The 26,107-nt window shown below is 35.2% G+C and overlaps 1 protein-coding gene across 1 annotated transcript in view; it reads left to right on the top strand.

The window, feature by feature from the left end:
- Nucleotides 1–510: 510 nt before the first annotated feature.
- sdk (sidekick cell adhesion molecule) overlaps nt 511–26,107 on the top strand; it is a 37,824-nt gene continuing 12,227 nt past the window's right edge. Inside the window, 14 exon segments of the mRNA XM_089730562.1 lie at nt 511–1,044; nt 16,046–16,138; nt 16,350–16,526; nt 16,616–16,832; nt 16,935–17,638; nt 19,312–19,431; nt 19,913–20,068; nt 21,190–21,316; nt 22,167–22,462; nt 22,705–22,890; nt 23,421–23,471; nt 23,474–23,832; nt 24,796–25,018; nt 25,596–25,792. Coding sequence (XP_089586688.1) covers nt 891–1,044; nt 16,046–16,138; nt 16,350–16,526; nt 16,616–16,832; nt 16,935–17,638; nt 19,312–19,431; nt 19,913–20,068; nt 21,190–21,316; nt 22,167–22,462; nt 22,705–22,890; nt 23,421–23,471; nt 23,474–23,832; nt 24,796–25,018; nt 25,596–25,792 — 3,060 coding nt within the window. The 5' untranslated portion in view covers nt 511–890.

Here is a 26,107-nt window from a genome sequence, read left to right as displayed (position 1 = left end):
ACATTAACATTTGTCCTGTGTGCGTTCCTAAACTATTCATCCGATTCTGCTGAAATTTGATAGAATAGTTTTGAAATATAGTTACTGAATGCCAACGACATAATAACGTGAATGCCGCCATCCACATTGAGACAAAGGGTCTAAATCATAATTAAACGTCGAATCTCCAAGCCGGAACATTCTACAAACTAATCTGTGCATGCTACTGCTGCTGGGATTTAGTATTCTTAGAGATGTGAAAATTATACTATGCATTATTAGGCTTTAAGGTGAAAGTACAAAGCGTTGAAAAATAGCAAATGGCTGCCATTTATTGTTTTATTCTCTGTAATGGTTCAATAGCGGTACAATAACCTAGATGGATTAAAAGTCTATTCCTATCAATAAAAATAAAAACAAAAACAAATGAAATGGATTGCCATACTAAAATAAAACAGAGTTGAATAGTGAAAATTATTTATGCCAAATGCCAAATTTTAATGGACTAGATAGATGCGTGGTCTGGTAACACTTTTCAGTTGCGTCCTTTTCTTCGGACGGTTGCTACGTATGTTTATCATTGTTGACTTGTGAAATGAAGTTTGTAAAAACTTTCGAAGTTCATAAAAAGTTATAAATTCATGAAATATAAAAGCAAATGCTCAAATATTTCAGAAATGCGTAAAGTACAGTTATTTTAAAGAAAATGAAGTTTTATATAAATTGTAAAGTTGAGTGAACTTGTAAAGTTGTGTTGTGTGTGAGTAATCCCTTGTTCATAGGTGCAAGGCGAGCGAATTCTACAGGTGTGAATGGAATGTTGTGGACTTTGAAAGCCTAGCAACGACTAACTATTAAAATGAAAGTTCTCATTACTATTAAATTACCTGTAAATTTAATTTAATCAATTAATGCAATGTAACACCAAAAGTGAACAAATTTTAAATTACGAAATAATGATGGAAGAATTAGAGCGGTGGTTCAAAATGAATTCCTTGCTATGTGTTAGTATTTTGCTAACATTATTTTTGAGTTTAGAACTAACGTCATCTGCAGATACGAATGGTAAGTTTAAAACTACATGAAAAAAAGCCTATTTAACAAATTAAATTATATTTAATATGTAATGAAAGTAAACTCTTTATTCAGAAAATATTTGATTTATATCTTGTAATGTTGCTCAAAACTGAAAGAAACGGTTTGTCTTTACTTTGAATATTACTATAACAGAAACATCCAACATTAATGGTCTCCTCTGTTTCTATTTAAAAATACCATTAATTAACTTCATGTTTCATGCATGCTTTCATGCTTGCATGTAGTAAGTAAAATAAGTTTTTCTAGACTTTTATAATCTATATCTATACTTCTATACTAATATTATAAAAAGGAAAGATTTGTTTGTTTGATTGTATTGAATAGGCTCCGAAACTACTGAACTGGTTTGAAAAATTTCTTCACTGTTTGGAAGCTCCACTATTCCCGAGTGACATAGGCTATAATATTTTTTGAAAAAATTAGGGATCCTTACTAAAACTCCAATAATGTAACCCAAGGTGTAAAAAAAATTACCTAAAATATTCTTTACATCACGTGCCCTGCGAAAACTATTGATGATAGAATAAAATAATGTACTGTGACTTTGTAGAACACATTATTATTTACAAAATGTGTCACGACAGCATATGTCTAACTATTATAGTTATGGTGCAATAAGTGTTATTTTAATTTAAAAAAAAAAACGACATTAAATATCGTTGAAATTTTTGTTAAAGACCCCAGCAGAGCCGGAGCGGGCTGCTAGTTGCCTATAAAATTAATGTTTGTTTCTCATTCATCTTTTTATCTATTGTTACCATGATGTATAGCAGTTTTTTATCATTTGCACTTGATGAACAGATAAATTTACAAAAAAATTGGTATTAAATAGTTAATCTTTTAGAGATGTGAAAATCAGTTGTCTGACATTTCAAACTCATCAGTGGCTACCATAATACTAGCAGATTTTATTTTGACTACTTCATCATAGAAGTCGCTTGTGAACAAATATTGGTCTGTATTTCCTGTGCCTGTAATAACTGTACCTGGTGTAGTTTGGGCCATAATGACATATTCATGTGGCTGTCATTCGCATAGTAACTGGTATTGCTTGTATTAAGTGTATTATTTACGGGCACTACTAGCATAGTAGCAAAGAATATTGGAAAATACAGATAAATTATGAGGCGGACAACACTCATACAAAGGGTAATAGAAACTGTTACTCATAAAAAATGAAATATTATCAAATTAGAGCTTCAGAGCATATGAGCTGTTCTCTACATGGTTGTGCTATTGAATTACGGCCTCTTTGCTTATGGCTAATAGGGATTCTGGGCATAAATACCATCAAAGATCAATATGAATTAAGAAAAACACTGTTAATAATGATCATAATGCTTTATACCAACCCAAAAGCATTTTTTTAGGTTTTCTAATAAGGGCACAAACATACATAGGGCTTCATATTGGAATCTAAATCATTTTAAATATTGTTGTACAAAAAGTCTGTTTTACTTAAATGTCACATTTAATTTAATTTATTTTATTTATTTAATATTCAATTTAGATTATGAAGCAGTTATTAGTAAGTAAAGCAGTTAAGTGAGAATGAAAATTCTTTATTGTGATGGAAATTTCATCAGCATAGTTAAAATTCATCACATCCAGTTCCATATCAACCTTTTTAGTATAATTTTTATTTCTTAAAGCATAATTCTTGCGCATTAGAACACAAAATTGAAAATGGTATACTGTGATTTAGTTTTTACTGGTGGTAGGACCTCTTGTGAGTCCGCACGGGTAGGTACCACCACCCCGCCTATTTCTGCCGTGAAGCAGTAATGCGTTTCGGTCTGAAGAGTGGGGCAGCCGTTGTAACTATACTGAGACCTTAGAACTTATATCTCAAGGTGGGTGACGCGTTTACGTTGTAGATGTCTATGGGCTCCAGTAACTACTTAACACCAGGTGGGCTGTGAGCTCGTCCATACATCAGGTGTTGCTAACACTGGCCCTAGTAACAGCAGTGTTTCGCAGAATCTACCACCAGATTGGAAACGCGACCCACTGAGAAGATCAGCGAGAAACTCAGCGAGCTGTGTCTATGGCTTAATTTACTCGCCGAACGCCTCGTCACAAGCGATGGTTTCGACGAGAACGGTAACCTGTGCTTGAGGTACCTAAAAGCACCGTTCATGGATCGGGAGGATCCGTAATCACGTGTTTAGGGCGGCGCCGATTGTTTACTATTCGGTCCACAGGATCGGGTAGGTATGTAATTTCCGGCGGACATGACAAGAGGGTTTTCGTGTCGTACCGCCTTCTTGGCGCATTGATGCCGACTATATACTTACTGATTGTCAATATTTACTGACTCAAGCTCCAGGTCATTATGAAGATCCACTTTCCTTAAGAACCACGATGCTCCGACGGTTAACCGGCAAATACGGGATTGATGTCAAGCTAAGGTCACGTTAAGCAGTACAATTTAAATACACATATTCTATCATTATGTTTTTGTTTATACTTATTTGTCATATTGAATACGTAATATGCATTGCTGGCAACTGTTACTCAGTTTTAAAAGTAAAGTAAGATATCCGGGACCTTTGTATGTGCTGAAATTTTAAAGGTACCGCCATTCGTCATTCTTTTATTCATTGTTTGAACGATTAATTGTTCAAATTCCACTTCGATAAAGCGGCACGACACGAGAACCCTCTCATCGTGGCTGCCGGTAACTACATTCCCGATCCTGCGGACAGAATGGAAAGCAGTCGACGTCGCCCAAAACACGTCATCTCGGATCCTCCCGATCCACTAACGGTGCTTCTAGGTACTTCAAGCACCGGTCACCGTTCTCGTCGAACCCGTCGCTTGCGACAAAGGGCTCGACGAGTAAATTAACTCTCAGACACAGCCCACTGAGTTTCTCGCCAGATCTTCTCAGTGGGTCGCGTTTCCGATCCGGTGGTAGATTCTGCGAAGCACGGCTCTTGCTAGGGTTCGTGTTAGCAACGTCATCAGGTTTGAGCCCCGTGAGCTCACCTACAAAAGTTAGGGTTACGCTGAAATAGCCTCTCAAGGCTCTCAGCTTAGGTAGAAAAAAAAAAAAAAAAAGTTCAAATTTTTTAAAATCATTTAATAGGGTATTTTTGTTTATTCGTTGATATTCGCAGTATCATGAGCAGTTTTTAGCGTGATAAGTAGTAGTTGACAACATAAAGAATAGAGGGATTATACTAACACAAACTCTTCAACCTTCTATTTTAGTGTATAGTTTGGGCACGAACCCACGGCCGCAGCCCATCTGAGCTGTTAAGACAGCCTATAAACATCCCAAAGTGGATACTACTGTCCACCTATATGTAAACGGCTATCTTAGTATAAACCCGAAATAAGTTTGCTTCTCGGCAGAAACAATTAAAATGGTATCAACCTTCCGTTTTCACAATTTCCGCCACATTACGTCTTCTCATCTGTATAATGTGTATTGTATACTATGTAATGACACCACGGAGTTCTCTATTTGAATATAATAGTGATGTGTGAGAGTTTCTATTTGTACACGTGCATAGTTCGCCCTATTGTATAGACGAGAAAAGTTGTTATCCTGGGGATTTCGTTTCTGAAGTTGCACTTCTTACAGCAGCAATTACTACTTAAAGCCCACTGAGTTTCTCGCTGGATCTTCTCAATGGGTCGCGTTTCCGCCCACTGAGTTTCTCGCTGGATCTTCTCAATGGGTCGCGTTTCCGATCTGGCGGTAGATTCTGCGAAGCACTGCTCTTGCTAAGGCCAGTGTTAGCAACATTTCGAGTTTGAGCCCCTAGAGTTCACCTACACGCTGGGGTAACGTTGATATAGCCTCTCAAGGCTATCAGTATAGATAGGAAAAAAAATCTACTTAATATATCTTGCGGGGGTCGTTTTTGTGAAAATTTTATAATGGTAGAGAACCCTTTTTCGATTGCCTCGAAAGTCGTTCGGTCACTGTTTTATTGGCAGCTGGGATTTCGTTTTACTTGCGTTCTGAAATTAAATTCTTTATAGTTGGATAGGTAGCTAGTAAATTTTGTAATTATTATGTTATAGTTTATATGTATAGTTGAATTAATTTTAGATGCAAATTGAAACAAACACAATAAGAAACGACAATTTTTTTTTATTTAAAAACAAACGAGCTTCTCTAACCCACTAAACTAAATTAATTAACAAAATGGACAAATCCGTTAATGCATACCTGTAGTGTAGGTATAATCCAAAAAATACTACTACTACTACTACCACAATACAAAACCGAAACAGAACTTATACCTCGTGGCGAGATTTACGTTGTAGATGTCTATGGGCCGTGTATTCGTCCACCTAAGCAATAAAAAATAAATACTGTTTCCATACATTCCAAACATCATAAAAAAAAAAGGACCACTGACTATAGTTTACACGGTACACCTAAAAACAACATTAGTGTTGGGCTAACCAAATTACTTATTTTATTGATAATTACGTAATACCCACATTAATCGACGTTTCTATCCGTAAAGTTTGAAAACTTCCATCTCTATCTAGTCCGAGCGGTCGTCGGTCCGCGTTGGTGCGTTTGTCTGACTCGGTGTTTCAATTTTACCATAGGATAATCCCAGACGTAAGCGCGAAAAATACGCCCTTAATACTAACGATAATAAAAAAGAGGCTTTCAGAGGAAATGCGGGTGCTAAAAATTAAAAGAATAGGTTTTAAACAGATATCTCGCGGACTTTTCCAACAACCTTCCCAGATAGTACACGACAGAGACAATTCTGACTGAAAATAACTAAAAAATCTACATTGAATATTCGAATTCAATTTTTTCCTCTTCAAAAGTGGTCTGATTTTTTTTACATAACTTAAATCACAAAGCTCCCGTGGGGAGCTCGAGACTTCTTTGCAAATACTCAATTATATTGCATAATAAGGGGTGTTGTATCCTGTAAACCGGAATGAATCACCGCTTTGCTGCAGAAATAGGCAGGGTGTAGGTTCGCACTTATCGTTGCAAGCACACAATCCGCGCTACCAGTACTTTCGCAATGTCGTACATTTTGGCGAGTTTAATTTTTATTTATTTAATTTTTATGAAAATAAATGTATGTCTTTGAGTATTGGAACTGTTTGGACTCATTAGGTGGCGCTGCAATCAGATTACAGTGTTTTTATTTCCAAAGCAAGACGCCTGCAGCAATGGTTCGGATTATGAAATAAAAATCTCTAATGTGATTATTAAAGGAAAAAAACGAGAAAGTATATTCGTTGCAAGGACAAAAACAACAAGTACTAGACTTTGGTAAATCTGATAAAATGGTTGGCATCACTATAGAGAGTATGTTGTCAAATTACACTTGTACCAGGCCATTTATTACATCCGAAAAGCAATTCTGAACTCAAACTGATATAATATGTCTATTTATCTATATTATTTAAAAATATAATTATTTAAATTATAAAATCCCTCAGTCACAATTTGTTGACCCCAGGTGGACACATATGTCCACCTGGAGTATTTTTTCAGTCATAATTAAATTTACCTATTTTTCAGTCATAACTGAAAAATAGTTCATGACTGTATTCAATAGGTCTTGATACTACAGACTAAGTTTGTTGTGGGGTCTATAAATTTTATGGGAAGACGGACATCTAAAATTGCTCCCAATTTTGTCTGTAACTCCATTGTCATACAACAGGAACTGGTAAAATTTATAATATGTAGAAAAAGTTGTTTGTTTGCTATAAAAAAGAAAAAAAATCATAAAATTGCGAAACAGCAATATAATTTTTATTACCTATAGTAAATACCTATAATGAAATGATTTACACTGCTTTAGAAAATAATCTTTTTTTTTTTCATTTTCTGAACATTTTACATTTTCAGAGATGTGCCCTTTTCGGAATAGCATATTCAATTAATTTATAACATTGCGAACGATGAAAATAATCGATACATACGCATGATGTGAAACAAAACAAAACATCATAAAGCTTTTTGCGTGCACATAAAAAGCCTTTTAGGCCTAAACATTTACGGCGTCTCTTGTGTTCGACAGCCACGTTTCAGTTAGTCGAACACAGGGCCGGCGGTCCGCTTTGACATGACCGTGAGTAAAAATAGAAAGTTAATCGATCCTTTTATTCGTGTCAGGTGATCCCGACCTATTCTTATACTGTTCAACAGGAACTTATGTGTTCGGGCTTAGTTAATAAAACTTTACTATTTACGTTCCATAATATAACAACTGATTTCATCTGGAATTACATTATTTAATCTAAATTACATTGAATACTTACAGGATCGCATTACTTTCTACCTATACAATGATATTACTATTTTATACATAATTCCGTTCAATATAGCATATAATTAAACTGTTATCATAATTCCGACATACATAGGGTATATATTCAACTTTGCAGGTATATTTCAATATTCTTGCTCTTTCTTCATTTTGTCAGACATTGAACCATTGTACTACGATCTTCATTGCTTGTACTTGTATTTGCTCCATTCGCGCCATGTTTTAATATTTATAACCCCCATACAAGAGACTCCTGTGGATGCTTCTGAGAGTAGAGCCTTTATGTTCATGTTTACCGCGCTCCGCCGCAACGCCTGTCGTAGGCAGTTGTGTCTCAGAAAACAAACTTTCTCGCTTAAGAAAACTGCTCACGTTGAGACTAAGTAGCAAGTAGGAAACACGTACCTAATTTCAGAATGATATACCTTAGCTGAAAATTAAACTTGTCTTCATTCGTACCGAAAATACAATCCGACACGGCCTATACAATGAATACTGGTAGGCTTTTTAATTTACATTTATGTTCTATAATTTAATAACTGGATGATGACCGAGCTTTGTTCGGTTTTTTTTTTGATAACGCCATCCTGTTGTGTCTTTAAAGCGGCTAGTTGCCTCCAATTAAGAAAAAAAGTATTATTATTATTCGCCAATAGATATCGGGAAGAGTTGATTATTGAAAACACGAATAAAACAACATTTTCTGAAAATAAATCGTAGCTAGATCGATTTATCGCCCCTGAAATCCCCTGTATACTAAATTTTATGAAAATCATTGGAGCCGTTTCCGAGATTCAGATTATATATATATATTAATATACAAGAATTGCTCGTTTAAAGGTATAAGATAATAAAAAAATCATAAAACTTTGCAATTTTCCTATCATTTCTGTTTCATCTGATTCGATTGATTTCACTGATGCCACTCTTACGATATCAGAGATAATTTATGTCGAATAATATTGGCTCAAAGAGCAGTAAAGCCTAGCAAAAATATATATTATAAAATGTTTTGACTCTGTAGCCATCTTGCAATCAACGAAGTGAATAAGAATAATTAACTAAATATGTATATAAATAAATACTTACATAACCTTGTCCTTAGTAGAAAGGTCATCTTTATGTTAGGTTTAAGCTTGAAAACCCATCGCTCTACTATACAAATGTGAAAATTATAAGTTAACATGTCGTCATTAATGGTAGTTGCTTCAAACTTGTGTATAATATGAATATTTTACATCCACTTAAACTTTGAGAACTTCATTAAACTTCTTCAATGACTTATTCTCTAGTGTTGTCACGTAACTTGTAGACTTGAATTAAATTTATGAAATAATTTGACGACATTTTGTGAAATGAACATTCATACATAATATTTAGTATTATTCAGATTCACTGAAATCGGATATCATGAAGATATTTGAAAGACTTGGAAGGCTTCTCGGCTTCTCCTAGCGGCTCTACTACTTGTTATTTGTAGTAGTATCATTACTTCATTCCTCGTATTTAAGGAACACAGCATATGCAATAAATCTGCGCTGACGTCATTATGTATCACAAGCACACGGTACATCAGTCCCCGTAAAAACTTGATATTAAAAAGACAATGAGCCTTATCAATGTTATAAAAGTTACTTAATTATGACGTGATAAGAAGGTACTCGGAACGATGAGAAGATCACTCGGTAACTGCTTTGACCTGAATAAAACATGCACTGTGTTTGTTTGTTCTAGTTTCATGGTTTGCATTCAATTATACGCTCAAAACCGGGAACTAAATACTGAAACTTTTAATATTTGTTCTCGTTTTTACGTTATTGAACGAGGTTGCTAATAATTTGAAACGGGAACAGTTTAATGCGAGCCCCTAAAATTAAAGCACTTAATAGTCTTCTTGTTTGCGTTCTTGTAAGTTAACCAAGCGGTTTCCCAGTTCGATGTCCTGTGTATGAATACATGTTATACCTACATGTGTTGAACGGCGGTATACGCGTGTGGTCAGCTTAAATTACCTACAACTTATAACATTACATATACTTACTAAAACTTAAGTCTATTAATACGATTACTAGATTATGACCGAGCTTTACTCGGTTTTTTTTTTGATAACGCCATCTTGTTGTGTCTTTAAAGCGGTTAGTTGCCCTCAATTAAGAAAAATAGTATTATTATTCGCCAATAGATGTCGGGAGGAATTGATTATTGAAAACACGAATAAAACAACATTTTCTGAAAATAAATCGTAGCTAGATCGATTTATCGCCCCCGAAATCCCCTGTATACCAATGTTATGAAAATCGTTGGAGCCGTTTCCGAGATTCAGATTATATGTTTGAATTTGTTCGTTTAAAGGTATAAGAATAAGATATTTATTTATTATTATTTCAATTTTATTTATAATTGTTACAATTTGTATTTTTTGTCTTGTTTTAGGCGATATCATATATTTGAGAAATAAATATATTTTAAAATAACCAATACATGTTACCTGATTCTGATTGGAATGGGATCCGCGTTCTCTTTAGCTGGCTTCGGTATCCAACTAAACGTGCCATAGTTGTGAGTCACGTAACGGAAACCGTTCTTACGTTATTGATGTGTGCCCAATGTACTCCCATGTAGTATTTAAATGTAAAAGTTTTAAACCACCATAAATATGTACCGTAGTGAATTTATAAGGGTAATTCGTTCACATTTTCTGCTAACTTTTTGTATTAAATCGTTTATAATCGAACATCTGTGCGCCCCTTCGCATGCTTACGTATTAAATTTGATTAAACTTTGTCAAACGACTGTTTCCCTCAGAAATTTGAAGTTGTTTTAAATTAGAATACTTTGGTTGGAGTAAATTTAACTTACCGTCTTCCTGGTTACTCTAATACTGAAACACCATATGGTGCATACTTGTGTTTTCATTAAAGATGCATGTACTAGAAAAGCCTTTTAACAGACACTAAATTGTTATATTGTGGATTGGTATGTAATTTTAGTATATATTAATATTTTCGATGCCTCTCGATGAATTTCATATTGGTTGAAATCAACTTTCAACACTTAAAAACAAAAATCATTTTATTGTCAAGCCGGCGAACACAATTGAAAATTACAAAATTAGAAGCTTAATATGTTAGATGCATTACAATATTAAACGTAAGAATATAGCAGAATATAGAATTCGTAGCTATCTAACATTTTCAGAATCTGGTCAGATACCAGATCCCGGATTTTGGTATCCGTTTCTTTTGTACATTCGATCTTGCCGATAATTATTATTTACATGTTGCTTGCAATGCTAAGTGTAATATTGTAATCAAAGAATATGAAGAAAAACAACTCAAACTATCACGGTTCTAAACGGACAGATCCCATCACAATTAAATTCGCTTCAATAAGAAAAATTAATTTTAATAAGCTATGTACATTGCTTGTTTATTTCATTTTACCATAACTCATTGACTCTTTCGAATCATGTTTACTGCGTCTTAATACAAAAACACAGCATTAACAATTAATTGAACATTTGACTGAAGACATTTCACATATTAAACCAATCCATATTACAATTATTGTTCCATAATAATATGTTCTATGCGGTAGGCAGCGGCCTTACTTTCAATTATCTAATGAACAATTATCTAACCTACCGTTATAACTTTAAGTTCAAAAAACTTTCAGCCTTTATAACGTAAGTGCCCTATTTCTGATATACACCCGATGTACAAGAGTAAACCAAAGAATCAAAAATATAAAAATTCAACACAAGTACATATACATACATATATGCTTCGATTATAATTCCAAATTAATCTTATCGCATCCTATCAGCGTTTCTGAGGATAGCCGCGCCTCAATACTTGTTCCAATTTTTGTAGGTACATAGTGACGTTTGGCTTGTAAATATCAAAATAAAATAAGAGCTAAAACTGCAAATTCATTATAGTAAATAAAGAAATGATTAAGAATTAAAATATTTTTCTGTCAAACAATGTTAAGCGTTATGAAATATTTATCCATCTTAAGAAATATTGTTCATCTCTTATCGTAAATTACCCTTGAACTAGATAATTTGAACGAGGGAAATGAGTATTCGTCTGCTAAAATTTAAATGTTCACAATAGCTATTTTCGTAAAAAATATACCTAGTCTTGCCATAAATACTGAGACAAAGGAAAAAAAAATTCTATTGCAAATAACATTTATTACTTTTACAGTGTGTTAGTTTAATACATAAATATAATACAATTTAAAGTATAAAAAGCTTATTCGAAGTGGTCTCCATTGGCTGCAATACAGTCCTTTAAACGTTAAGGCTAGTTATCAATAGAAGCACGCACTCTTTCCATGGGAAAATTTTTCACTGCCAATCGTACGGATTGTTTTAAGGACTCCAAATTATCATGGCGTTTAGAGCAAACCGTACTCTCTAAAACTGACCATAAATCATAATCCAGCGGATTAAGATGGGGACTAGACGACGGTCAGTCTTCAGCTCTTATGAAGTCCGAAACGTTCGTTTCCAACCAAGACTGCGTAGACCGAGCTTTATGACCTGGCGCCGAGTCTTGCTGAAAGGACCATTCTTGATTATTGATTATAGGCTGCAAGTCCTAAGCTATCTTTTAAAATACGCAACATGGTTCTAGGTGCTATCTTCATCTCCCGAGATAAAATCTTTTGCTTTCGGACAGGATTTCTTCGAATTCTTTCCCTTACTGCTTTGACCTCCTTTTTCGTACGAACACTACGTGGACGGCCAGGTCTTTTTCTGTCACAAACAGAGCAGGTCTCATTGCACCTATTAATAGCCCAGTACACAAACATTTTACTAATACCAAGCGTATGGAGAGTTTTAAAAATTGCATTTGGCTCCATACCTACTTTGTGTAATGCAATCACAGCGATTCGGTTCTCTTTATCACCCCACTCCATTTTAATATCGCAAAATATGTATTGGCATTATGTATGCAATGTCTTGGCGCCTAAATGAGAAAACTCAATGAGCAATCATAACAATGACAGATTCCAAATTCAAATGTAATATTTTGTTTATTTTTAATTGTAACAGTATTTATGGCCAGACTAAGTACTTAGTCAGGTCATAAATTCTGTCACATGTTTAATGTAAAATAATTGAAACAAGTTTATTCATTATGTAACCATTCATATACCAAAATAAAATTAACGAAACATAGATTCTTATGACACTAAAGTTTATTCAAAATGACCTTCGTGATTTTGAATACAGGCCTTCAATCTGCGCGGCCAGTCGTCTATCGCAGCACGAACGAGGTCCATGTCAATATCGGCGGCTGCCTTAATCAAGGATGTCTTGAGTGACTCCAAATTGGGATGAGGCTTTGAGCACGCATTTTCCTCAAAGTGTTGCCATATCTTGTAATCTAACGGATTCAAATCTGGACTGGAGGAGGGCCAGTCTTCGTGCCGGATGAAGTCGATTTCACGCGCCGCCAGCCAGTCTTGTGTGCTCTTCGCTCTATGAGCTGGCGCCGAATCTTGTTGGAATACCCAGTGCCTGTTATTGAACATGGTATGAGAAACAGGTTCCACAAGGTTCGTCAGGACTGTATTTTGATACACAGCTGCATTCGTTTTTACACCTTTCTCACAAAAATGTACCTCTGTTAAGCCCCAATAAGAAACTCCCAACCATACCATAAGCGAGGATGGAAAATGACCTCGTTGGACACGCGGAATATGGTTGCTCACTTCTTCACTACTGTGTGCGTACACCTTATCATTTTGTTTGTTGTAGCTCTCTTCTACGGTAAAAATTTTTTCATGCGAAAAAAGAATTTCCCGATATTTTTTTCCCGCGTACCGCTTCAACAAAGCGCGGCATCTCTTCAGTCTCAGGTCCATTAGACGAGCATTCAAACGATGTCCTGTTTTTCTTCGATATGCCCGAAGCCCTAAGTCTTCATTTAACACCCTTTTCTCCGTGGTTCTGCTTAACCCCATCTAAAGGGCCAACAGTTTCTGCTTACGTTTGGGATTTCTTTGAATTCACGCCTTCACAGCTTTTATCACTGCTGGAGTCCTAACAGACCGAGGGCGACCACTTCTTGACCTGTCATCTACACTAGAGTCTTCATTGTATCGTTTGATGGTACGATAAACGAATCTTTTGGTTATATTCAAATTTTTCAGTATGTTAAAAATTTGAATTGGCGCGTAACCGCAACGATGCAACGCAATAACTGCAACACGGTCTTCTTTAAGCGTCCACTCCATATTTAAAAATGAGTAAAATTCTAAAAGTACATATACATTTTTATTTTCATGAACAATTCGAAATTCGAATTCAATAAACTGTTTTGTGGCCAGCATTCTAAAAGAAAAGTTTTTACTGTGTGACAATACTTATGACCTGACTGTTATATTTTGTACAAATTGATTTATCAGGAAATTATTTCAACGGAATATATAGTGATTTTAGACATCACTGGTGGTAGGACCTCTTGTGAGTCCGCACGGGTAGGTACCACCACCCCGCTTATTTCTGCTGTGAAGCAGTAATGCGTTTCGGTTTGAAGGGTGGGGTAGCCGTTATAACTATAGTGAGACCTTAGAACTTATATCTCAAGGTGGGTGACGCATTTACATTGTAGATGTCTATGGGCTCCAGTAACCACTTAACACCAGGTGGGCTGTAAGCTCGTCCACCCATCGAAGAAAAAAAAAATCATTTTGTTATATATATAGTCGCAACGCTCTATAGGGTTATTGTAATATTGCAAGTATGTTTGTCCATAGTACTTCAAAAGTCTACTATTTTGTAAATAGAAGTATATTCTGACCTAGGTTGCAGTATAAACAACACGTCTACTTATATTATAGGACTACTACATTGAATACACAAAAGATATTCGTATCCTTAAAATTAAATACATAGAAGCTTAATCTCTCATACAAACATTCATTATTCCGCTTTTATTATTATAATAAATATAAATTAAAAGAACGCCTATGCCAGAGATTAAATGTTATTTTTAGCAGTTTCAGAGAAAATCTTATAGCTCGAAAATCATAAAATTATTATCTTTAAATCCTGCAATTAATGTCAAATATAAAATAAAAACAGAACTCTATTTGATCACCTTGATCATATCATTGGTTTAGTGGGTATCGATTCCAATGCAGTGGCAGATATAACGAAGCACTGCGCTTGTTAGGGCAGATGTGAGCAAGTTCTGAGTTTGTTCCCAACCAAGGCGAAGCCTTTTGGCTCATAAGCAAAAAAGAACATTAGTTTGACCCTGACTACTGTATCATCTACGATTAGAATTCTAATTCTATTTCATTTCCCAGTCAAAATCGGTATCTTTATTCAACAAATTTTATTTTTGAGATCTGGATATCGATTGTGAATTCTTCATTCTCTATACAGACGTTTGTGACGGTTCTTTAGGTGCATATTTATGTAAGAATGCAAGCGTTTTTCATTTGACAAAGGAAAACCAGGCAAGGTAATAACAAATAAAATCTCATTTGTGTATTTGTGAACGGTTACTATCACAAAACCATCAATACGATGTTGCCCACACGTGTTGATTGTTAGCCACTGGCCCAGTTTGCTGCGGTCAATCAAGCTTTACGTGGAAAAATAAACATGTCGTAATTCACTACAAATCTGTACAAAATTTTGTAATTGTTTACGTACAGTGAATTTCCGTACTATTTTATTGAATAAATGAAAAATTATTTCCTTCCTACACATAAAATATATACAATGTGTTAACGCCTTTGCCATATCTGCGTGTCGTCTATAATCTATATTAAGCTAACTACTCTGTAATTAAAATATAATCTGCCTCTTAACACTTTTACGAGGAACAATTCCCGCCTTTTTTCTACCTACTTAATTCAATTTATACAAGCTTCTTGCTTCTTTACTTAATTACTTCATTTAAGTCATCAAAAATACAAACTAAACATCTCTACTCTAAACAAATTATTGTACAAATATAAAATAAAGTCTCGTAATAGAAAACAACGGGATTTCATTGTATCATCAGATACAGAATGAAACATTTTGGCCAACATTTTGTCAGGATTGTCGTTAGGATTGGTTAGATTTATATCGGACTCTCAAAATGATTCCGCTGGGATAATACTAAGGGAAAAGGGTAGGAGGATTAAACCTAACTGAAACGACCGTACGTAACGATCGATGTTGGGAAAGTATCGTAAATAAAATATTTAGTACCTGAGTAGGAACGCCGTGTCGTTATTAAATCCAAGCTTTCAAAGTAACTCTTTTGTATTAACCTCGATTGGCAGTCGAGCTTACGGCCTTCACTTTAAATGTTTACTGGAGCCCATAGACCTCACGTTAATCTTACCCCCCCACTTTGATACATAAAGTCCGAAACTTAATTGTATTCTAAAACGACTGCCTCACTGAAGAGTGATCTACCTATGTGGACTTATATTAATTGCAATATTATTGTAACGTAGTTTATCTACTTTCTGTCAGATGTAGAATCTCTAAGCGATTCTTCTCTGTGTTTACTTAACAGCTAGTGCGTTTTAACACAGTAGACATAATCATTTAACTTGTTCATTAATATGTATAATATTTAACAATGTCATCGTTACTAAATGTAGATATTATGATTATACAACAACTGTCGTCGAATAATTGCTTTAAAATCGTAATTTCCATTTTTCAGTACAAATGCAACCACCTCGGTTTAGTATGCAACCTTCCACGTCAAATATTGTCAGAGAGGGTACAACCAAGATACTACAATATTCTGCGATGGGTAAGTAAAAATTAATAGTATAAAGAATTAAACGTATTGAGTTAAATTTGACCTACTGAGGTTCGCAGGAATCCGCTGGATGTAAGCAGCGCAGGACCGATCTTTGTAGCGAGGCTTGGAGGAGGTCTATGTCGAGCATGGACGTCGGTGCGCTGATAGAATAGAGTTAAATTTGTTACTTCTTTCTAATTACGTTGTAATGTTCATCTAGGTATACCACAACCGATGTACAAATGGCTGAAAAATGGAATCCCCCTGACTGATTACTCTTCCGAATTATTTTATAAAATTCACAACACACAACGGCAAGATGCCGGCGCTTATCAGTGTATCGCAAAAAACGACGTGGGTGCAATTTTCAGCAAAAAAAGTCATATAATAGTAGCCTGTAAGTTCACTAAGAAAGATTATTAAATGATATAATAAGTTAAAAATAACTTTGATTGCACAATAATACCACAAAACATGTCTTTACAGATATGGGAGTATTCGATAACATAACTGATACAGTCGTAAGTGTAGAATCTGGTAGGGCAGCTATAATTGAATTTCCCCATATTGAATCGGAACCATCCCCTTCGGTTATTTGGCAAGATGAACATGGAGCTTTAAAATACGATCAAAAATATGCAGTAACTGGGAAACATCAACTAGTCATATTATGTGCGAATCATGAAGATGAAAGATCATATCGGTTTGTAATAGAGTACATTTACCACGATACCATCTAAATTACAATATCGCAACTGAATAACAAAAAAAAATATTTTTGGCAAAACCTTATTTTATATTGCAGAGTTCGAGCTATAAATACACAACTAGGTAAAGAAGAAAACAGTCCTTATATCAAATTAAATGTATACGGTGATGATGACAAAGAAATACCACCGGAAATCGTTATTAAACCAGAGGATACCACAATAACAAAAGGACAAGAATACACTGACTTGTACTGTATCGCAAATGCGAGACCACTTCACGAATTAGAGACTTTATGGTTCAAAGACGGTATCATGATCGATCTAGCAGGAATTACATTTAACTTAAACGACCAATGGAATAGAACTCTATCCCTTATATCTGCTAACTTAACCCACACGGGGCAGTACACGTGTCAAGCGAGGTTGAAAACCGGCGGTTTTGCCACTGTTACCGCATCCGCAACAGTCACAGTTTATGAGAAGCCAGTATTCTTAACGAATTTAAGATCCGAGACTTTTGGAGAATTCGGAAAATCTATTGTATTGGAATGTGATGTTCAAGGTATACCTTTACCTGGAATCACTTGGTATAAAGACGCTAAAAAAATTGCGAGTGTAGGTGCTGAAGTCGGAGAATCGGACAACTCAGATGTTGATGATGGCGGAGGCAGGTACAGAGTCGAAGTGGATCGATCACTTGTCATCAGCGATCTAAAAATGGAAGACATGGGTATTTTTCAATGTATAGCGAGCAACGACGCCGGGGAAACGTCCATATACACGTGGCTGAAAATAAAGAGTGAGTAATGTACTTTGTTTAGAATTTGCTGTACTAGAGTTCGGCCAATGATCGTAATTTGACCATAACCTCTGACTGACATAAATATTGATATTTATAATATTGATTTTTTGTATTACATTTTCTCTTACTTCAAATATCATTATATGTATTACTTATGTATTTTTGAAAATTTTGAAAAAGAATTGTTTCCAATATTTATCGGTAACAGTACATCTGCTACCGTATCTATTAAAACTTTAATATGTATGTATATAAAATATAATCGGTTGATAAATAAAAGAGAAAATTGTACTTAACTATTGTATTTTTTTAAGTAAATTTAAAAACTATTTCCAAAACTTTTCATTGATAAAACACTAAAGCTTGTCAATAGCTACTAAACGAAAAATAATATCTGGTAACAAACAGAGGATGAATTTATACTCAACAGTATTGTCGTTACCTATTTATAAATAGAGAGTTGTATTATAAGAACCAAATTAATATGTAATAACGAAACTGTTCTCACTGCCATGCAGCATCCACTAGACGATTACCACGCAGTCATATGAAGTTAATTAGAATGAGAAGCTCAGACAAAAAGTCAAAAACATTCAAATTCGATACCGGCAGTAAGAATAATTTTAAATTAGTTCCATTAAAGCACAGAGTGATGTTTGAGTGGTTTATATTTTCACAGAAATTTGCTTTCCTTATGTTTACGTTAAAAATATTTTTATTTGTAATTCCAGTGTACACTTTTTTTTTGCTTCTTTATTGCGTTAGAAAATAGACACTTATTTTTGTACAACGAATTTAAAGAATTGTGTTTTGTAATATAGTATTATAGTAATATAGTTGTAATATAGTATTAAACAATCAAATTTCAATACTTAATGTGGGACACACTACGTACTAATTCGACGAATATCCGATTTGAATTTACCAACTTACAGAGATATATAAATAAGGATGTGGGATTAAATGATTAAAAAGAGAAACATTGAAACGTGAACGCGAAAATTTATTCAGTCACTAAAATACGGAACACATATAAAATATTCACCATTCAGCTACCTGACTTCTGCAAGTGTATTGACAGTTGCAAAGTTTACTGAAGTTGTAATAGTCCCTAGTAAAGAATCCCTTGGGGATCTTATACGGGGTGTCAACTTGTTTCTGAAAATTTTCATTTTATTTTAATGTTTTGGAAATGCACGCTTTGTAATACAATTAAAAATCAACTGGCACACGGGGGTCTAGGTGACGCGCAGTGAAACGGGAACGGGTCATCGTCAGCTTACTTCTCTTTAGATTACGGGCCGTTAATGTATACTGTTTCGGATGGGTATAAAAAAAAATATGTTTGTGTTGAACTTCCATATCGACTTCACGAGCATTTCTTTACACCTTAGGTAATACTTGATTATAACTTATATTTTAACATAATTTTAGTCTTAGCACCTGCATAATGTGATAGAATAGTGACAGTGCATGACATCCAAGTAATAAATTCAATTGTATTAATTATTAATTTATAATTATTGTTTGCATGACTCGTATAATAGATTTAAATCGTTTCCGTGTGATACTAACACTTTTCAGGACACGTTTTTTTTTTTTAATTGTCAAAAGAAGTATCGCTATAAGTATTCTTGTACTTACTAACTTTGTGTGTGCGTGGCTTGTAGCGTCCCCGCCTATAATGCAGACTCCGCCATCGAATCTGACCGTACTCGACGGGAAAGACGCAACTATTTCATGCCGTGCCATCGGAGCACCAACTCCCAACGTTACCTGGTACTTTAATGGTTAGTAACGCCCGAGAAATGTTATTCGAATACCCATAGCTAATTGAGATCCCTCACGCGTTTTAGTTTGCTCTTAATAATGTTATGTTTGTGGGAACTGGTTTTAGCGGTAGGCAACGGCTTGGCTCTGCCCCTGGCATTGCTGAAGTCCATGTGCGACGGTAACCATCAGGTGGGCCGTATGCTCGTATGCCTACAAGGGCACTTTGTAAATTTAAGGGTGTTTGTTTGATTTCATTTGAAGATAGATTAGTAAGAAACATTGTTAAAGCAACATGTTTTAATTTAATTAGTACGGTACATAATATGGTTCTGAGTAAACGTAAAATCTATAATAAAAAGAAAACAAATTTCATTATTTTTTTATGATTTTAGACTCTGATAATAAATCTATCTGGACGACGATATTATTATGGTTCTGAGTAAACGTAAAATCTATATAAAAAAGACAACAAGTTTTATTTAATTTTTAAAATTTTAGACTCCTTAATAATAAATCTATCTGGACGACTGCAAGCTCTTGAAGATGGAGATTTATTGATAACTAGCACAACAACAGCAGACAGCGGCAAATATACGTGTCTTCGTGCGAACGACGCCGGAAATGTATCTGGAGAGGCATACCTGACAGTACTCGGTAAGAATATTATACATTCAAATTATAAACTCATACTACCTAGTGTATGTTTTATCGTGTACATCGATAAACTTAACAGTGCACACAGGGACGTCTGTACATAATGTATTCAAAACAAAACTCTTAGTTTATGAAATAAATAAAACATGTCGTCGCGTCCTTATTTTAACGTAACACATGTGAGCAACGATCAAAAGAAACTATAGTAAAGAGGGTTAAAAAAATGCTAACCCGTGTATTTTATTTATTAAGTCCATATTGTTTCAATAATAATCGTGAGTAAGTTAATTGTTTTTTTTTATTTGCGTAATAGTTTACCGTCCGCAGATTTTCTCGCGCGAACTTACAATATATGTTCCGTGAGCGGAGACCCTTGCTTAGTGAGATGTAAAGTAGCCTATATTCTCTAACAGGGTTCAAACTATTTCCATACCGAGTTAGTTTCATCAAAATCGGTTCACTGGCTTGGGCCCGAAAACACAACAGGCCGAGTTACTTTCTTATTAATAATATTTGCCCTTTAACTTCTAACGGTTTAAAATTAAATTCCAAAAATATTATATAAGTATATTTATGTTTTACAAAACGCGGTTTTCTTGAAAGGGGCCATCCATAAATTACGTCACACGAATTTTAGGACTTTTGAACCCCTCCCCCCGTCATTGTCGCAGGTTGTCACATTTTTATAAAAAATGAAAAAATATCATAACAAATACTTTTGCAGCTGTTTGAATGGGGTAAACTTAATTGAAGTTCCATTAAAAACATCGAATTGTTCATACTAAATAAAACGGACCTTTTATAAAGATAAATGTCTTCTTGAAGGGGGCCATCCATAAATTACGTCACACGAATTTTAGGACTTTTGAACCCCTCCCCCCGTCATTGTCGCAGGTTGTCACATTTTTATAAAAAATGAAAAAATATCATAACAAAACACTTTTGCAGCTGTATGAATGGGGTAAACTTAATTGAAGTTCAATTAAAAACATCGAATTGTTCATACTAAATAAAACGGACCTTTTATAATAAATGTCGCTTAAACCACATAGCCTTTCACCTTCGATATGTATTAATTGTACATACCTCGTTGATATCTAAAGCATTTGTTTCCATTTCAGTGAGAACTCAAATTATTGCTCCGCCTGTGGACACTCGAGTGCTTCTAGGTCATACAGCGACGTTGCAATGCAAAGTTTCGAACGATCCCAATGTCAAATACAATATTGATTGGTTCCACAACAAGCAGTGAGTGTCTAACTATAATTTTAATTGTATTCTTTAACAAATCTTCGACTGCTAAAATTATTTAAATTAATTTTCTAATAAAAATGTTTGACATTTACATTTCATCAATATAGCTTCGATGTTGATTTAGGGAGTAGTTTGAGTGGAATCAAACATAACATAAAAAATCGGATAGATTTATAAATTTCTAAACGTAAAACAAATACAATGCTATATAGTAGGTTTCCGCTAGTCGCAGACATAATTAAACCAACTTTTACAGCTTAATCTCGCATTTTATCGTTTTTATTTTATTCATTCCGACATTTCCTCAGTCGTTGTAGACCACGAAAACTGTAGAGTATTCGAAACGTCAGAAATAATATAGTGACAATAAAAATTACGAGATTAAAGTGCAAAATCCTAGTTTTCATTATACAACGCCATAGTAGCTCGAAGTTTATGATATAAGGTACGTACTTTAACCCTTTGAGCGCGAACCGTCGATAGATCGACCTTCTATTAATGTGTATAAAGTGCGGAGCGTCGGAATACCGACTAATACTCGGTTTGATTCAAAGTATTAGGTATCCACCTGTACGAATGTGTTTAGAGCGCGCATGTATAATATAACGTTTTTAATAACGTAAAAACATTCACAAATAACCATTTAAAATTATTTTGCTGTAAGTTTAGCATTGATTTTTGTTTTTTTTAAGGTAAAGTGTTTGTAAGATACCTACTTTTTTTTTCAAAAATCCTTTAGCAATTTCTGCTAAATATGTGACAATAAGTTCAGCACTAAAACGTTTAAAAGTAATTCGAGGAGTATTGTGTATTGTAATTATATTCGTAATATTTGTAACTTTAGGCCGATGACAGCTGGCTCCAGGGTGATAGTGTCGGCGGACGGGGCACTGCAAGTGCAGGCGGTGCGCGCTAGCGACGCCGGCGAGTACACGTGCGTGGTGACGTCACCGGGCGGCAACCACACGCGGCACGCGGTCCTCTCCGTCATCGAGCTGCCCTTTGCACCGACAAACGTCCGCGCAATGAGACTGGAGGCGGCCTCTCAGCGCGCCGTCAACATATCGTGGACACCTGGTTTTGACGGAAACTCACCGATCCAAAAGTTTATAGTTCAAAGGAGAGTCGTCCCCGAATTCGGTAAGATATAATTTCTTTCGTAATATTGAGAATTACAACTAAAATAGAAGGAACAGAGGTCCTTAAAATATACACTAGATATCTCATAAAATGGAGATTATAATATCCTGAAGCTCCACTATACAATTTCGCATAACAAAGAGACAAGTTTAGGCAAAAAATAACATTAATGCTCCATCCATATAATTCATAATGTATAGTTTTTTTTTAATTTCTTTATAACGTATTCACTCTCTGATTAGGACCTATACCGGACCCATTGCTAAATTGGGTAACAGAACCGATGAACGTTTCCTCGACACAACGCTGGGTTTTATTGACGAGTTTGAAGGCCGCCACTTCGTACCAGTTCAGAGTCTCAGCTGTGAACACAGTAGGGGAAGGGCCGCCGTCGGACCCGACAGACGTGCTGACCCTTCCACAGGAAGGTAAAGAAACTTCTTCATTAATATGAAATTAAAAAAATCAAATAATAAACAATTTTTTGTCATCTTTGTTTTCAAACCAAAATGTCATTTTCACATAATTTTAAGTGTATTTTCTTTGTGATCAAGCGGCTGAAGATTTTATATGCTGCCAAGGTACGATTGATGTAATATCAACCTGTATTTTTTTCTTTTGCGTTATTTGCATTTATGAATTTCCGTCAATTTTTAGTAATAGTTTAAGAATGAAGTCTCAGTTATAAATTGTGTTTTTGAAACCTGTTTTTTTAAAATCCCAATTTGTCTTCAATTTCTTTATTGTATGTCATAGTCTCATAGTCAAGTAGATTTTTATAATCTCCATGTTTTATTTTTTGCATGTTACTGATGTTGCATATTTTAATACTTTTTTCATGCATTATAAGTCCGTGCTTACGTGACACTTTTATATATCTTTACACTCACTCAATTGCAGCGCGATGAATTTTTAGTTGAACCAAATTTAAACCATACTTAATGATGCACTATTTCAGCGCCTTCTGGTCCTCCCGTTGGATTCATAGCATCCGCACGATCATCATCAGAATAATAACCCAATGGCAGCCTCCTTTAGAAGAGCATCGAAACGGACACATTCTTGGATTCGTCATCAGATACAGACTACGTGGCTACGAAAACAGCCCTTGGACTTACCAGAACATCACCAACGAGGCACAGAGGAACTATTTAATACAAGACTTGATCACGTGGAAAGATTACAACATCCAGATTGCTGCGTACAACGACAAAGGCGTTGGAGTATTCTCAGATAGCTACACTATCAAAACGAAGGAGGGAGTGCCTGAGGCGGCGCCCGACAGCGTGCGGTGTGAGGCGTACAACTCGACCGCGGTCATGGTCACGTGGACCCCGCCGAACCCGCAGAAAATTAACGGCATCAACCAGGTACGGAACTAGTAAATAATTTACATAATCTGTGGGCGATACTAAGGCAGAAATAATTCAAGGACTTTTTGGCGGGAACGCGAGGAGTGAAGTTGTGTGATTTGTTTTAGTTTGTCTATTTAGTGTTTCTTCAGGTTTAAATGTATGATAAGGGTGATTTATTAACTGTTTAGTATCTGTGAAAGTGCACAAATGTGGGAAAATGAAACAAAGCCGCAGAATGTAACTTCTCGGGATCCTCCAAAAAGTCCAATGAAAAAGTCTCAGTGTATGACCATCATTTTACTGAGATTATACTTCATCACATATCATCTCATTTCATTTCAAGCCATGTTTCATATTAATCAACTGCATTTAATTTCATAATATCATAATCCATGTATAAAAAAATCATTAAAATTAAAATAAGACTTGACCTAAAGGTCTTAGTTACCAGGCCATAAAATCCCTTAAAAAAAAGAAGAAATAATTCAAACTTAACGAATCTCTGCATGTAAGAAATTGTATGTAAGACGAAAACTAAAAGCTCGTTCACATTCACTTTAAAAATAAAATTCACACTACATTGATATGAGTCGTCTATTATCAAAGGTGGCAATCTGTACATTTGGACAAAAAAAAATTATTGATATGTCAATACAGATTGATTTGAATATAATCGTCTCCTTCAAAGAGTACGGTTCAAAACCTGCATTAAATAAAGGTTAATAGTTAACCTGTTATTTATCTAAGATGTCGTTCCGAAGAGTTTTGTGACTGCCAATGGAATACAAAGTCAATAATTCGTTTTTCTGATTTACCAATCATTGTTCAAAAGTCAGATTGCCGGCTTTGATAATAGTCGACTCATATATAACCTAACAATCCCTTATATCAAAGATAATTTTGAATCTTGTTTGCCCATTTCAAGCCTTACTTGTTCACGTTAGCACGTTTCAATAACAGAACAATCTTCTCGAACAGGGCTATAAGATTCAAGCGTGGAAATGGGACGACGCAGAGAACGAAAACGTTGAACAGAAATTAGCAAGTGTGCCTCCCAACTTGCTGGACCCCCTCACCGAACAGTCGGCCATAATAGATGACCTCGAGCGGTTCACGGAATACAACATCACGGTGTTGTGCTTCACGGAACCAGGAGACGGACCCCGCAGCGATTACTTCGTCGTTAGGACCAAAGAAGACAGTGAGTTTAATGTTTTTTTTTATTGCTTAGATGGGTGAACGAGCTCACAGCCCACCTGGTGCTAAGTGGTAACTGGAGCCCATAGACATCTACAACGTAAATTCGCCACCCACCTCGAGATATAAGTTCTAAGGTCTCAAGTATAGTTACAAAGGCTGCCCCACACTTCAAACCGAAACGCATAACTGCTTCACGGTAGAAATAGGCAGGGTGGTACCTACCCGTGCGAACTCACAAGAGGTCATACCGCCAGTAAAAAACTGCTTACGCTGATTTCTTTATAACAACATTATAACATTTAAAAATAACAGATGTAGGATAAAAGGCTAAAAGAACACGCTTAAATACCAAACCGAGCTAATCTTTTTGATCTGCTCAGGACATTAGAGAAGTTATAAAATTGTTGTATTATACTCTGTCGTTGATCCTTTCAAGTTTATCAGATCAGATGTCTTGAAGTGGGCGAAAATGACTTTCAAAAATTATATTAGATACGAACAAACATGCACACGTGCATATTTGTTCTTATGCTAATAAAAGCGTGTTAACAAATTTTAATGTGCTCGCAAATTTTCAGTTCCCGACGAAGTTGGAAGTCTGCTTTTTGATGAAATATCAGACCGCGCAGTGAGAGTGTCGTGGAGTCCACCGAAAAAGTCCAACGGTATTCTGCTCGGCTACAAGCTGTCTTATGAAATAATAAACAATTCGGAGTCTTACAAAGAAGAGGTCCTACCGCCAAACGTTACGAGCATCAAAGTCGAACAATTGCAAGTATGTGTTTAAAAAAAAAACAATAATTGTTGAATTGTCAAAACAAAGAATAATTGAGTATTTGGTCAAGTAGTTTTAAACGTTATTGAACCAAAACGATGTTTCGTTACATGACCTAATTTGTAGTGTTATCTTTATCATCCTGGATATTCTTGGTACAGTATTTGTATCTGTATTAAACTCTTCTCCGTGGTGCTGCCAGTGAATTACTAAATATCATCCAATCGCTATTGTAATGGAGTCATAAGTGATAGGCAGCGGCTTGGCTGTGCCTATGTCCACGGGCGACGATGGCCAGTATCAGCTGAACCGTGT

This window comes from Bombyx mandarina, chromosome 10 (assembly GCF_030267445.1).
Source record: "Bombyx mandarina strain Sakado chromosome 10, ASM3026744v2".
NCBI classification, from domain to species: domain Eukaryota; kingdom Metazoa; phylum Arthropoda; class Insecta; order Lepidoptera; family Bombycidae; genus Bombyx; species Bombyx mandarina.
Note: the sequence above shows the minus strand (reverse complement) of the source record. Positions and strands in the feature narration are given on the sequence as shown.